This window comes from Neoarius graeffei, chromosome 17, assembly GCF_027579695.1.
Source record: "Neoarius graeffei isolate fNeoGra1 chromosome 17, fNeoGra1.pri, whole genome shotgun sequence".
In the NCBI taxonomy this organism is placed as follows: Eukaryota; Metazoa; Chordata; class Actinopteri; order Siluriformes; family Ariidae; genus Neoarius; species Neoarius graeffei.
In genome coordinates this window covers 22,296,470-22,311,939 of record NC_083585.1, presented here as the reverse complement: position 1 = coordinate 22,311,939, position 15,470 = coordinate 22,296,470, and the positions used below count along the sequence as shown (strand labels likewise).

General features: G+C 40.5%; 1 protein-coding gene across 3 annotated transcripts in view; it reads right to left on the bottom strand.

Moving 5' to 3' along the window:
• Positions 1 to 15,470, bottom strand: part of arhgef12a (Rho guanine nucleotide exchange factor (GEF) 12a) — a 219,257-nt gene that overhangs the window by 34,893 nt on the left and 168,894 nt on the right. For all 3 annotated transcript variants that reach the window (XM_060943849.1, XM_060943848.1, XM_060943847.1), the window contains 6 exons: positions 8,340 to 8,475; positions 6,632 to 6,667; positions 6,338 to 6,471; positions 3,859 to 4,005; positions 2,031 to 2,116; positions 1,816 to 1,941 (listed from right to left, as the gene is read on the bottom strand). In XM_060943849.1, coding sequence (XP_060799832.1) covers positions 1,816 to 1,941; positions 2,031 to 2,116; positions 3,859 to 4,005; positions 6,338 to 6,471; positions 6,632 to 6,667; positions 8,340 to 8,475 — 665 coding nt within the window. The remainder of the gene's footprint in view (positions 1 to 1,815; positions 1,942 to 2,030; positions 2,117 to 3,858; positions 4,006 to 6,337; positions 6,472 to 6,631; positions 6,668 to 8,339; positions 8,476 to 15,470) is intronic.

Genomic DNA, 15,470 nt, shown 5'->3' with positions numbered 1-15,470 from the left:
TCATAGAAAACATTTGGCGCATCATAAAATGGAAGATACGACAAAAAAGACCTAAGACAGTTGAGCAACTAGAATCCTACATTAGACAAGAATGGGTTAACATTCCTGTCCCTAAACTTGAGCAACTTGTCTCCTCAGTCCCCAGACGTTTACAGACTGTTGTAAAGAGAAAAGGGGATGTCTCACAGTGGTAAACATGGCCTTGTCCCAACTTTTTTGAGATGTGTTGTTGTCATGAAATTTAAAATCACCTAATTTTTCTCTTTAAATGATACATTTTCTCAGTTTAAACATTTGATATGTCATCCATGTTCTATTCTGAATAAAATATGGAATTTTGAAACGTCCACATCATTGCATTCCATTTTTATTTACAATTTGTACTTTGTCCCAACTTTTTTGGAATCGGGGTTGTAAATGTTTGTCCTTTTCTATTAAAGTCGATTATTGTTTTCAAACTTTGTCTCAGAAATGGAAAAATTTTGTTTCCTTGTTGCACATATAACATCCTTTTGTCATTCAGTTATCATCCTCTTCGCTGGCAGGACTGGACTCCAGTGTGGTGTTCTGCTGTTGTAACCCGTTTGCCTCATGGTTTGACATGCTGTGCTCTCGGAGATGCTTTTCTGCTTGTTATGGTTGTAAAGAGTGATTATTTGAGCTACTGTAGGCTTCCTGCCAGCTCGAACCAGTCCGGCCATTCACCTCTGATTTGTCTCCTCTACATGCATTTCCTCCAATAGAACTTTTTCACTCAGTTTTTGTGTCTACTGCCTCATATAGAGGCTATAGCCACGATGTCATCGTGTTGTAAGAATGTAAGAATGAGTGGAACAATAACACACTGCACATGCGCATACACGTGTTCTGATTAAAATGGCCGGTGAGTGTATACAATTCGGTTCACCAATGGAAATAAATGGACTAAAGAAATCGCTTTCAGATATGTTTATGTTTATTACCAAGGGAAAGTGCGTTCCTATTTTAAAATATACTCCAGGTTGTCCCCCTTTCCTCGCCTTCTTTGGCCAGTGGTCCCATGTGTGATGTAGATGTGACGCACTTCAGAGTTATTACAAGAAGTTGTCAAAAAGAGACCACTGAGCTCTACCGCCAGGCCATTTCCAGGAAATAAGAATTTGGGTCATGGCGACAGCGTGTGTATGTCAGCCTCGGTTCAGAGGTTTCAGTTTTGAAAACCATAAGAGGTAAGAGTAGAATAATAAAGTACAGACACTTGGTATATTTTATTTCTGTGATTTTTAAATTATTCATTTTTGGATTGTACTTCATTTTTGTGGCTACTGCCTCATAGAGTAAATATATATGCTAGATTTACTGTATGGACATGGGATCAGAAAACTATTTTATTTATAAGCAGTAGCCACATGGACTCATACGGGACCTATTTTTGTTTTTGACACCATTCTGTGTAAATTCTAAAGACGTGCGTGTGTTCATTTGTTTGTTTGTTTATTTGTAAATACTACAGAGGACCAAATGTTCCCACAAGGATGGTAAAATCTGACAATTTCAACCTTGTGGGAACATTTGGATGGTCCCGACAAGGAAATTGCCGCTGTTGTTTTTTTTTGAAACAGAAATTAAAAAAAAAAAAAAGAGCCAAAAAGTTTCCTTTTCATTACTGAGGTTAAGGTGAGGGTTAGGTTGGGGTGCAGGCACAGCATTAATTACCTGCAGTAATAATTCTCAATTGAAGGTCCTCACAAGGATAGTGAGACAAACGTGTGTGTGTAAAACCAAAACCATGGTCAACCAGTAACTGAACCAGGATTGCTGAAGCACTGCCCTTACATGCATGAAGGTGAGGAAGCGCTGGTCTTTCTTTTGCCGGCTCTTGATGAGCTCCAGAGCAAAGGGCTGGTTGCTGCAGAAGGTGCCTACTGCATGTTTCATCTTTTCCTCCTCTTCCCTGCTAAACTGGATAATAAATTCAAGCAGGGTTTAACAGAACAGCAGTGAAGCCTTGTCACAATACTTTCTACTCCTTGTTAAAATCTTACCCTTACCCAAGACAGCAAATCGTCTCCAATTTGGTCAACCACTGATGTTTCGTTCCTCTTGCGTATGGCTGCCATCTGCTCTGAAATCGTCACTGGAGTAAAGTGTAGAAAATTGCATGGAGAAAACAATCAGAACAGGTATGGTGGGTGTATCTATGTATGTACAGCGCTCAGCGTAAATGAGTGCACCCCCTTTGAAAAGCAACATTTTAAACAATATCTCAATGAACACAAACAATTTCCAAAATGTTGACAAGACAAAGTTTAATATAACATCTGTTTAACTTATAATGTGAAAATAAGGTTAATAATATAACTTAGATTACACATTTTTTCAGTTTTACTCAAATTAGGGTGGTGCAAAAATGAGTACACCCCACAACAAAAACTACTACATCTAGTACTTTGTATGGCCTCCATGATTTTTAATGACAGCACCAAGTCTTCTAGGCATGGAATGAACAAGTTGGCGACATTTTGCAACATCAATCTTTTTCCATTCTTCAACAATGACCTCTTTTAGTGACTGGATGCTGGATGGAGAGTGATGCTCAACTTGTCTCTTCAGAATTCCCCAAAGAAAATAATTTCTTTCCACCACAAAGGTGAAGGCTACAAGAAGATCAGCAAAGCTGTACTTATCAGTCAGAATACTGTCGCAAAAGTGGTATAAAAATTTAAGAAAGATGGAACTGCAACCATCTCACAGAGACGTCCAGGTCGTCCACGGAAGTTAACACCTCGACAGGAGCGTCTTCTGATGAGAAGGGTTGAAGAAAATCGGCATGCAAGTTCACTGCAGTTATCTAAAGAAGTAGAAAGCCAAACTGGGGTGACTATTTCCCGTGACACAATACGGCGTACACTGCAGAGGAATGGCATGCATGGATGCCATCCACGAAAGAAGCCTCTCCTAAAGCCCAGGCACAAAAAAGCCCGCCTAGAGTTTACCAGGGCCCATGCTGACAAAGATGAAGACTACTGGGACTCTATACTCTGGAGTGATGAGACCAAGATAAATGTTTTTGGAACTGATGGCTTCAAAACTGTATGGCGTCGCAAAGGTGAGGAATACAAAGAGAAATGCCTGGTGCCTACAGTGAAACATGGTGGTGGCAGTGTCCTTATGTGGGGCTGCATGAGTGCTGCTGGTGTCGGGGAGCTGCATTTCATTGATGGCATCATGAATTCATAGATGTATTGCTCTATACTGAAAGAGAAGATGCTACCATCACTCCGTGCCCTTGGTCATCATGCACTTTTCCAACATGACTAAACACACATCTAAGGCCACTGTTGGATTTCTGAAGAAGAACAGGGTGAAAGTGATTCAGTGGCCAAGTATGTCTCCTGATCTGAACCCAATCGAACACCTATGGGGAATTCTGAAGAGACAAGTTGAGCATCACTCTCCATCCAGCATCCAGTCACTAAAAGAGGTCATTGTTGAAGAATGGAAAAAGATTGATGTTGCAAAATGTCGCCAACATGTTCATTCCATGCCTAGAAGACTTGGTGCTGTCATTAAAAATCATGGCGGCCATGCAAAGTACTAGATGTAGTAGTTTTTGTTGTGGGGTGTACTCATTTTTGCACCACCCTAATTTGAGTAAAACTGAAAAATGTGTAATCTAAGTTTATATTATTAACCTTACTTTCACGTTATAAGTTAAACAGATGTTATATTAAACTTTGTCTTTTCAACATTTTGGAAATTGTTTGTGTTCACTGAGATATTGTTTAAAATGTTACTTTTCAAAGGGGGTGCACTCATTTACGCTCAGCACTGTATGTATGTATGTACGAGTGTACTCATAGCCGGTGTGTTTGGTACCATGCAGCTGGATGATCTCCTCCAGGTTGCTGAAGATGGTTTTGATGTCGGTAGGTGGTAATATGTTGTCACGGGTCAACTTTTGGTAGAAGACGTTGTCCAGGACTTTCAGCATGCGCACGTGTGCACGCTCTGTGTAGAACAGCTCTGAGACAGTGAAACAACGTGGACATTATTACTTTCTCCTCCGAGAAGGCACTTTTGTGGTCCTCATGTGTACAGTACTACAGTACAACAGAGGTCTCAAAAGTAGGTGGTTGGCGCCGGCAAATCGCCGTCTGTAGTAGGATTTGCTGCCGTTTATTTCTCACTGAGCAACAAAAAATATTTTTGCTTGCATATCTGTACAAAACTGAGCAGCGTGTGATGTGAAACTAAGTTTTAGTCAACTAACTAATGGCCAAATACTAAGACGTCCAGAGGAAATAGGCATTATGCTGCCGTGTGCTGTAACTCAGATGTAATCTGATTGGCTGACAAGGTGTTGACAATGTTTCGCGTGCTGTGATTGAGCCGCGCTAACACATGGCTAGAAATGGCGACGAAGAAGCGGAGCGGTACGTTAGATGCCTGGTTTTCAAAAAGGCCTCAAACCACATGGGCAAGTCTGTAATTTTAGCCGTCGCTATGATTAACGAGTGAAATGCGTCTGTGTACGGGTCCATGTATAAATGCTGGTCGGTGAAATATTAAATTATAAATACATATCGATCGCTATCCTATTGTTGTATACGGCTTGTTTTGGGTCAATCCCGCCCACTCGGCATGCTTGGGGCATTGACATTGTTTGCATTTTGACTTGCGACGGAATGCAATGTATCCTTGTAGGGGAGTCAAATATTGAGATTTGACATCTGTCATGCAGTTAATGTTAACGGTGATCATCAAAATTATAAATATATACACATACACGTGTTTATACGTATTTGTTTTTGTACAGTTGCTGTTGCAAGAACTGTCACTCGCTGTCAGATGAATATAGATTCACTTATTATAACTTACATAGTGCAGTGCCAAATGAAAATACTGTGATAAATTAATTCATACATTTTTTTCCAAAATATCTGAAAAATCTTTTGAATTGAACCTCCTTAAAGGGGGAACTGAAGGCAATTTTTTATTATCAAAATTCTATTTCTCATTTTATTAAATATCGGAATGCATTTTTGATCGCTATTTTGTCGCTGCTATAGCAAGTTATGAGTGTTTGAAATATGCTCTGTAATATATCAGTCCATATGTCAAAGCCATGGCCGTAAACGAGATTCGTTGAGACCTGTGCGAGACATCGTAGGACGGAAGTAAAACGTACAGCGGAAATCAAAGTGACCAACATCTGCCAACGTCGTCAAAAGACGCGCGCGCCCTCTTTCGAATGCTGACGTAATCAAGCCGGAAGTTTTGTTTGTTTTGATAGCAATCAGGAAAGTTTGAAAAAAAGTAGGCAGTAATCGTCGTTTAAACTCGTTTTTGTGCAATACTTCGTTTGGAAAAGAGTTTTCAAAATGGTGGCACTGACACCTGGCTGACACTTGATGTTTTGAAGTCTCGCACAAGTCTCGTGAAGATCGCGCGGATAAGCGACGCCTGCCGTGGACCAAACAAACTAAATTCAACACGGCTAAAAACCGAATAAACCGATAAGTATAATATTTAATTGCAATTAGTTGCCGATACGAGTCACGATATAAGGTTACTAAAACCGAAAATGTAACTGAATAACACTTAAGAAATAAAGCAAGTTTAAAAATGACTTCAGTTCTCCTTTAATATAAAGGGGATATATCACATGCTTTATATATATAAAAATAAAAAACTTGGACCAAATTTGAATTGATCTGAAGTGAACAGACTTGTGCAAAAGGCAACAGAGCGGTTCCTTTCAAAGAAAAGAAGGATAAGGGGAAGATCGAACATGTAAAAAAACCTCAATCAAGTTCAGTACCTGATATCACTGCAGACACCATTATAGAAGCTTTAGGATTCTATCAATACTCCGATAGTTCAGAAATTGAACAATGAATCAAAAAGAAATTTGACGACACAAAACTTTATATATTTTTGATGTTTACAAAATCAAGTCGCAGTTACAATAACTTGATTTTGTAAACATCAAAAATATATATAGTTTTGTATTGTCAAATTTCTTTTTGATTCATTACTATCTGGTAGTTCTATTCAAATTTTTAGTATTGATTACCAATCACTTCAGACTCTATTTTGCTGTTTACAATAAATTGGAAATTTCTCCCCAAATGCCTTGAAACAGTGTCTCGGATAACTCCAGTTTTCTCGCCTATGGTTCACGGTGAAGGGCTTCAGCCTTTTTAATTGTACCCTCCTATTCTCTGCCTCGTACCCTTTTATTCCCGTAAACTTTGAGACCACTGTTACAAATCCAGTGAGTCCTCAGTTATGTTTCAAAATGTTCCTTAAATCAATCAGTGTTGTTATGTTCATGTAATATTACCAGCCCTACCATTAATAACCTCCTGTCGCTTGATCTCCTGGGGTGTCAGCTCAGCTAGAACCTCCATCTTAACAAGCTGCTGCCAGTTCGGTGGATCCATGTCCGAGTAAACGCCATCGTCCTCACTCAGGGTCTCCTCGAGCCTGAGAGATAAACAGAGAATGATAGATGATGAAAATGAACAACAGGAGTGTTCATCAAAACACTAACTCCAAGCGTCTGACAGGTACAGTACAGTACAGTGCATGAAAGAAGTGAAAGATTAACTGTTGACACAGAAAAGGGCATGCAGAAAAGAAATACCTTCTGCTCAGCTTAGGTGTGCCACCATCCACAAATCTAAAAGGAAAAAAAACCTAATTATTCCTCTCCGTTACATCCGGCAGAATTAGAACCGATTTATTCAAGTCACTTGGTCAGTTGTATTTTGCACGGTCTGATTTTCAGCCTGATTTGCTGCCACAGACAAAAATCACACACTGTGAAAGAATCCTTTGATCATGAGTTGCGATCTGTGGCCTTGGAAAGCATAATGAGATGCGCTTAGTGCGATCAAAGTTCTGGAAGTTCGAGTCGCAAAGGCGAAACATAATAGCAACACGAGATTTAAAACAACAGCATTGTGACAGAGAGAACGTCTCTTTACGAGAACGTTTCATCGCAGTTCTATCACGACAAAAGAGACTTAGAAAGAAACAGAATAAATTAAAGCTTCTACGAATGGCTTCAAAATCCTTTTCATGATTTTTAACATTTGGTTTCTCTCGGCGTAACTTTGCTAGTATTACAGAAGGCTTATTTAATCACAGATCTATCGTTCGAGGATCTTCATCGGATAATCTGACTTATTCTATCCACATTCACTGGATATGAGCAATTGAGCACTCTGATTGGCTACTCTACTACTAGGATATCAGCTCATATCAGAAACAGAAACGGCTAAAAGAATATAATCATCACCCCCTCAATATCTGACCGCGAGTTGACCTAGTGGTTAGCGTGTCCACCTCTCAACTGGGAGATCACGAGTTCTACTCACGGTTGGGTCATACCAAAGACCATCATAAAAATATGGTACCTACTACCGTCTGGCAAGGCACGCTGCAATAGTTAAACTCTCATGGTTACCAGAGGACACGCCCCCCACTGTAACCTGAGCTGTATTGGCGAGAGGCCGGGGGCTATGGAAACGGAGATCGGCGCCACACCCATACGCCTTAAAGAGCTGGTTAGTACTGGGACAGGAGACTGCCTGGGAAGACCAGATTCTGGCATGAGCGTGACTTTGACTTTACCCCCAATATCTCCTGTTCTACACTCCAGCCCAGTCGGTGGCGGTAATGCACCTTTAAGTTGGCAAGAAGAAAATGGCGGAGCGTGTTACTGAACCAACCGAGGACAGAATAAAAACTCTTCTTGAAAACAAAACCCCAGAAATACAAAAAAAAAGCAACAAAATATGGAATTAAAGTATTTCATGGTAAGAACATATCTTTATTAAAAAAAATATATTTTTCAAGAATTATTATTGCATTTTTCACAAATTTCTACTGTCATTTTGCCAGTTTACATTCTAATTGGAAATGGTTTTGTCAGATGTTTTGTCTAAAAAGTTATCAAATTTGCAAAAAAATAAAACTAAAAATGCTCCGTTTCTCAAAATCCAGTGAATGTGGATAGAATAAATCAGTTATTCCACTCAATCTAGTCATACACGGCTGATAGCCAACTCAGCGCCTCATCGGCTATCAGCTCACGTACCGTACGACTCGATTTTGTGGAATAACTTAAATGTTACACACAGATGCACAGCCTGTTATCGAATTTGGCCAAGATTTATGGGAAATCATTCCATACAGTGCGACAAGTAATAATCTGATAACAACTACTAAAACTGCGCAGTGTAAAACTGGCTGTAAAGTCTCCTACAGTATAGTGGAGGACTGTGTTTAAATACAGTGCAGACTGAGAATGCATGGAAGAGAGCAGAGGGAGATTCCTGATTGGGTACCTGTCTCCATCTCGGTCCTCATCGAGATGCTCCACATGGTAGGGGATGTAATCACATGGGGGGTATGTCATGTCTATCCCTTCCCCAACCTGCATACCATCACTCAACCGTTGGAGCATGGAGGATGGGTTCACACCTTTAGATAAAAAAATAAAATAAAATCACGCACAGTTAAACAACTTGGCGTTTTTAGCATTCTTAATGTGTATGCATGGTTTACAGCTATTTAGCACAAAAGTCTTTTAGCACAACACTAAGTTCTTTAGCACAAGATCCAAGAACACAATCTTTATTATGAACACTTACTGATCATGTTTAAAGATGGATTTTTTTATGAAAGTTGCTGAGATCCCGATCGAAAACGAGCGATTGTATTTCCCCACTCCGCCATGTTTGATGGAGCCCGTCTGTTCGTCACCAGTCCTCCCTCCAAATTATTTAACACAGCACGTCCTCTGACCCAGTACACCGCTACAGCCAACTTCCAGGTTTGTTTTGTCTTTATTGAAAGTGCTCAGCTTAAATTATATCATATTTATTATTTACAAATTGCTAATTTGAGAAAGAATGAAAAGTCAAGCAAAATTTACAAGATGATTAGTTTAAAGAGAGCTTTTCGTTTGTTCATTTTAATTTTTTTTTTACGAAAGAAAAAAGGTCAAAAGAAAGGAAAACTGTACAACTATTTCAATTATTTTATTCAGCTATTTACATTTTAGATAACTGCTGTGACTTCTAAAGACAAGAAAGTGAAATAATTAAACTTGGGGGGGGGGAAAAACCTTGATAATCAATTAAACTGCAGGTGCCACTAAAAATGCACACGATTTAAGAAGTTGGAAGACATTAATTTCATTTTTTTGGAAACGATCCCATAAACAAAAGAGACGTTAGACTTGTGCTAAAAGACTTGGACCCATGCTGTTGTTCCGACCTGCTTCAAGACCACCTCCATTGTGCCAGTACCAAAACACTCCACTCCAGCATGTCTCAACGACTTCCGTCCAGTAGCACTCACCCCCATCATTACAAAGTGTTTAGAGCAGTTGGTCCTAGCACATCTAAAATCCTGTCTTCCCCCCACCCTGGACCCCCACCAATTTGCCTACCGCAAGAACAGGAGCACAGAAGATGCAGTCTCCATAGCACTGCACTCTGTCCTCTCGCACCTGGACAATGGCAACACATACGCCAGAATGCTGTTCATAGACTTCAGTTCAGCATTTAACACTGTCATCCCCTCTAAGCTCATCACCAAACTCACAGATCTGGGCATCAGTGCTCCCATCTGCAACTGGTTGTTGGATTTTCCAACCAACAGGCCCCAACATGTTCGTTTAGACCATTACTGCTCCTCCACCCTCATCCTAAACACCGGCGTACCACAAGGCAGTGTGATGAGCCCGTTCCTCTACTCCCTTTTTACTCATGACTGCAGACCTGTACATTACACTAACACCATCATCAAGTTTGCGGGTGACACCACAGTGATAGGCCTCATCAAGGACAACGATGAGTCAGTACAGGGAGGAGGTGGATTGCCTAGCTGTGTGGTGCAGCGAGAACAACCTGCTGCTCAACACCAATAAGACCAAGGAGCTCATCATGGACTTCAGAAGGAATGCTGACACACACACACACACACACACACACACACACACACACCCATCCACATCAATGGTGCAGCAGTGGAGCGTGTGACCAGCTTCAAATTCCTGGGGATCCACATTTCGCAGGACCTCACCTGGACAACCAACTGCTCCAACTTGGTCAAGAAGGCTCACCAGCGTCTCTTTTTCTTGAGGACTCTGAAGAAAAAACACCTCTCTTCAGACATCCTGGTGAACTTCTACTGCTGTACCATCAAGAGCATCCTAACCAACTGTATTACAGTCTGGTATGGGAACTGCTCTGTCTCGGACCGGAAGGCACTGCAGAGGGTGGTGAAGATCGCCCAGCGTGTTGTGGGAGCCTCACTTCCTGCTATTGAGAACGTCTACAGGAAGCGATGTCTCAGGAGAGCCATAAACATCAACAAAGACTCCTGCCATCCAGCACACAAACTGTTCACTCTCCTGCCCTCTGGAAGGTGCTACAGGAGCCTTCGGACCAAAACCACCAGGTTCAGGAACATTTTTTTCCTTCAGCTGTCTCACTACTGAACTCCGCACCCCCACGGTCCCCGCTCCACACACCTACACTCACCAACCCCCCTCCAACAAGCTGAATTGACTTGAACTGACTTCACTGCACTATCAATCACTATTTGCACTACTGTTTATTCAAATATACTGTTTTGTATATACTGTAAATATCTATATATCATACCATTGCACTATAGTTCATTCATATTGCACATTTTGTACATATTGTAAATATCTATCATATCATTATACCATTCCATACCCTGTAATTCCTGTACATTTATATTTGTATATTACACTCATGTTATTTACTGCTATGCACTTCTGGTTAGATGCAATCTGCATTTCGTTGCCTTCTACCTGTGACATGTGCAATGACAATAAAGTTGAGTCTAATCTAATCTAATCTAATCTAATCTAATCTAATCTAATCTAATCGACTTTTGCTAAAATACTTGAGACTTTTGTTAAAAGACTTGAGACTTGTGCTAAAAGACTTGTGCTAAAAGACTTTAGACTTGTGCTAAAAGACTTGTGCTAAAAGACTTGTCAGGCCTCGAAATTAACTTTTTTCCCTATTGTCCCAGAACTGTCCCAAAAATAAATTCCAACTGTCCCAAAGTGAGGATGGACTGTCCCAACCTGGTTTTCAGGAAGTATGTATTACAACAACAATAAAGCTGAGTCAGAGTACAGTATTGCTGTGTAAGCTAATTGTCAATTGAAATAAACTCAAAATCAACTCAAATTCAAACTTGTCTTGTCCGGTTTATTATTAGACTTGTGTCTACAAATTTACCAAAGACAAACCAAAACATACTTTCTTTTCAAACTTTCTTCCCACTTGTTTCATAGGATATATGCTGAGTTTACTACTTGTCTTAGGTAAACATTTGTAAAGAAACATACATTACACTAGTCTAGAAACTCTGGCCTAGACTTTCCACTTGTTACATAGGAAACAGCAAGTGGTCCCTGTAATCTATTACCCCTTTTCCACCAAATCAGTTCCAGGGCTGGTTCACAACTCGTTCAACTTGTGAGCCAGCTGAGAACCAGTTTGCTTTTCCATAGCTTGGGGTGCTAAGGAGAGCCACGTCATTACGTCGCTGCATTTGCATAAACCTTGGCGCGAACATCGAAGCAACAACAACATGGAGAAGAATGCCCCTTTTCCACCAAAGCAGTTCCAGGGCTGGTTCGGGGCCAGTGCTTAGTTTGGAACCGGGTTTTCTGTTTCCACTGACAAAGAACTGGCTCTGGGGCCAGAAAAACCGGTTCCAGGCTAGGACCAACTCTCTGCTGGGCCAGAGGAAAGAACCGCTTACGTCAGTGGCGGGAGCGGAGTTGTTAAGACCAACAACAATAGCAAGACCGCGAAAGATCACCACTTTTAAGCGACGAGAAGCAGCAGCTGTACAAACACGAAGTCATCCATTACTGTTGTTGTTGCTGCTTCTTTTTCTCCATGTTAATGTTGCTTCTATGTTCGCGCCAAGGTTTATGCAAACGCAGCGATGTAACTGACGTATACAGCGACGTAACTGATGTATACAGTGACGTAACTTACATGGCTCCCCTTAGCACCCCGAGCTATGGAAAAGCAAACTGGTTCTCAGCTGGCTCGCAAGTGAACGAGTTGTGAACCAGCACCGGCACTGGCCCCAAACCAGACCTGGAACTGATTTGGTGGAAAAGGGGTAGAAGAAGCAGCAACAACAACAATAATGGATGACTTCGCGTTTGCACAGCTGCTGCTTCTTGTCACTTAAAAATGGCGACCTTTCGCGGTCTTGCTATTGTTGTTGGTCTTAACAACTCCGCCCTCCCGCTGACATAAGCGGTTCTTTCCTCTGGCCCAGCAGAGAGTTGGTGCTAGCCTGGAACCGGTTTTTCTGGCCCCAGAGCCAGTTCTTTGTCAGTGGAAACAGAAAACCCGGTTCCAAACTAAGCACTGGCCCCGAACCAGCCCTGGACCTGCTTTGGTGGAAAAGGGGTATATGTGGACTCTGCAGTACTATTAATACAAAATACAAATGTTTACCAAAGACAAATTGTTTAAATAAAAAAAATACATTTTCTTTCTTCCCACCTTCCACTTGTTACATAGGATACAGCAAGTGGTCCCTGTAATCTATGTGGACTCTGCAGTACTATTAATACAATACTTCAACTTGTCTTTGGTAAACATTTGTAAAGAAACACTAGTCTAGAAACTCTGGCCTAGACTTTCCACTTGTTACATAGGATACAGCAAGTGGTCCCTGTAAGAAAAACGTGAGAATTGTCCTCTGCGCCATGACCCAACATCACAACATACTGATATTTCTGTTTTCGGCAATTCCACTCGTCATTTCGCAGGAAACTTGGCGAAGTTTACCAAAACTCACAAGGTAGCTCGAACTACACCGCACATTCCCAAGCTTTGCTGGTTTACCATATTTGGCATTGTCAGCTGATCTCCCGAACATCACCGAGCTCACGATTCTTTACGAAGATCGTCCGGAAAGCGTGATTTGGGATGATTCGTGCTAGGGAGTTTTACCGAACGTATTCTGGAAATATCCGAACATTAAACAGTTGCAGTTTGCCATATTTGGTGGATGCCTTGATTGGCTGGAAGCTGTGAATGTTGTTTACATGGATAGAATGTCGGCAAACTGGCGGGAAAGTGATTCGCACACGCGCTGTAATAGTGCTGAATACAGGTCAAAGGCGATGGGCGGGGTCACGAATCAGCGCGTCTCTGGCTCCCATGTGCGCTGTAATTGCAGAGCACAGATCAGGGGGGGCTTTTTGGGAGCCGAAAGCTGGGTAGCGCACCTGACAAACGTATGAAGGGCTGACATTCTGATGTTGATTATTTTTCTACTGTCCCAAAAGTGTCCCAAAGTGATTTTTTAGTTGTCCCGGCCTAAATTTTAGTGGCCAGTGGCGATCGGGACACCGTTAATTTCGAGGCCTGCTTGTGCTAAAAGACTTGAGACTTGTGCTAAAAGACTTGTGCTAAGAGACTTGTGCTAAAAGACTTGAGACTTGTGCTAAAAGACTTGTGATAAAAGACTTTAGACTTGTGCTAAAAGACTTGTGCTCAAAGACTTGAGACTTTTGCTAAAAGATTTGTGCTAAAAGACTTGTGCTAAAAGACTTTAGACTTGTGCTAAAAGACTTGTGCTCAAAGACTTGAGACTTGTGCTAAAATACTTTAGACTTGTGATAAAAGACTTGTCCTAAAAGACTTGTGCTAAAAGACTTGAGACTTGTGCTACAAGACTTGTGCTAAAAGACTTTAGACTTTTGCTAAAAGATTTGTGCTAAAAGACTTGTGCTAAAAGACTTTAGACTTGTGCTAAAAGACTTGTGCTCAAAGACTTGAGACTTGTGCTAAAATACTTTAGACTTGTGATAAAAGACTTGTCCTAAAAGACTTGTGCTAAAAGACTTGAGACTTGTGCTACAAGACTTGTGCTAAAAGACTTTAGACTTTTGCTAAAAGATTTGTGCTACAAGACTTGTTCTAAAAGACTTTAGACTTGTGCTAAAAGACTTGAGACTTGTGCTTAAAGACTTGAGACTTGTGCTAAAAGACTTGTGCTAAAAGACTTGAGACTTGTGCTAAAAGACTTGTGCTAAAAGACTTTAGACTTGTGCTACAAGACTTATGCTAAAAGACTTTAGACTTTTGCTAAAAGATTTGTGCTACAAGACTTGAGACTTGTGCTTAAAGACTTGTGCTAAAAGACTTTAGACTTGTGCGAAAAGACTTGTGCGAAAATACTTTAGACTTGCTCTAAAAGACTTATGCTAAAAGACTTGAGACTTGTGCTAAAAGACTTGTGCTAAAAGACTTTAGACTTGTGCTAAAAGACTTGTGCTAAAAGACTTGTGCTAAAAGACTTGAGACTTGTGCTACAAGACTTGTGCTAAAAGACTTTAGACTTTTGCTAAAAGATTTGTGCTACAAGACTTGTTCTAAAAGATTTGTGCTACAAGACTTGTGCTAAAAGATTTGTGCTACAAGACTTGTTCTAAAAGATTTGTGCTAAAAGACTTGTGCTAAAAGATTTGTGCTACAAGACTTGTTCTAAAAGACTTTAGACTTGTGCTAAAAGACTTGAGACTTGTGCTTAAAGACTTGAGACTTGTGCTAAAAGACTTGTGCTAAAAGACTTGTGCTAACAGACTTTAGACTTGTGCTAAAAGACTTGAGACTTGTGCTTAAAGACTTGAGACTTGTGCAAAAAGACTTGTGCTAAAAGACTTGTGCTAAAAGACTTGAGACTTGTGCTAAAAGACTTGTGCTAAAAGACTTTAGACTTGTGCTACAAGACTTATGCTAAAAGACTTTAGACTTTTGCTAAAAGATTTGTGCTACAAGACTTGAGACTTGTGCTTAAAGACTTGTGCTAAAAGACTTTAGACTTGTGCGAAAATACTTTAGACTTGCTCTAAAAGACTTATGCTAAAAGACTTGAGACTTGTGCTAAAAGACTTGTGCTAAAAGACTTTAGACTTGTGCTACAAGACTTATGCTAAAAGACTTTAGACTTTTGCTAAAAGATTTGTGCTACAAGACTTGAGACTTGTGCTTAAAGACTTGTGCTAAAAGACTTGAGACTTGTGCTTAAAGACTTGTGCTAAAAGACTTTAGACTTGTGCGAAAAGACTTGTGCGAAAATACTTTAGACTTGCTCTAAAAGACTTATGCTAAAAGACTTGAGATTTGTGCTAAAAGACTTGTGCTAAAAGACTTTAGACTTGTGCTAAAAGATTTGTGCTACAAGACTTGTTCTAAAAGACTTTAGACTTGTGCTAAAAGACTTGAGACTTGTGCTAAAAGACTTGTGCTAAAAGACTTGTGCTAAAAGACTTGAGACTTGTGCTAAAAGACTTGTGCTAAAAGACTTTAGACTTGTGCTACAAGACTTATGCTAAAAGACTTTAGACTTTTGCTAAAAGATTTGTGCTACAAGACTTGAGACTTGTG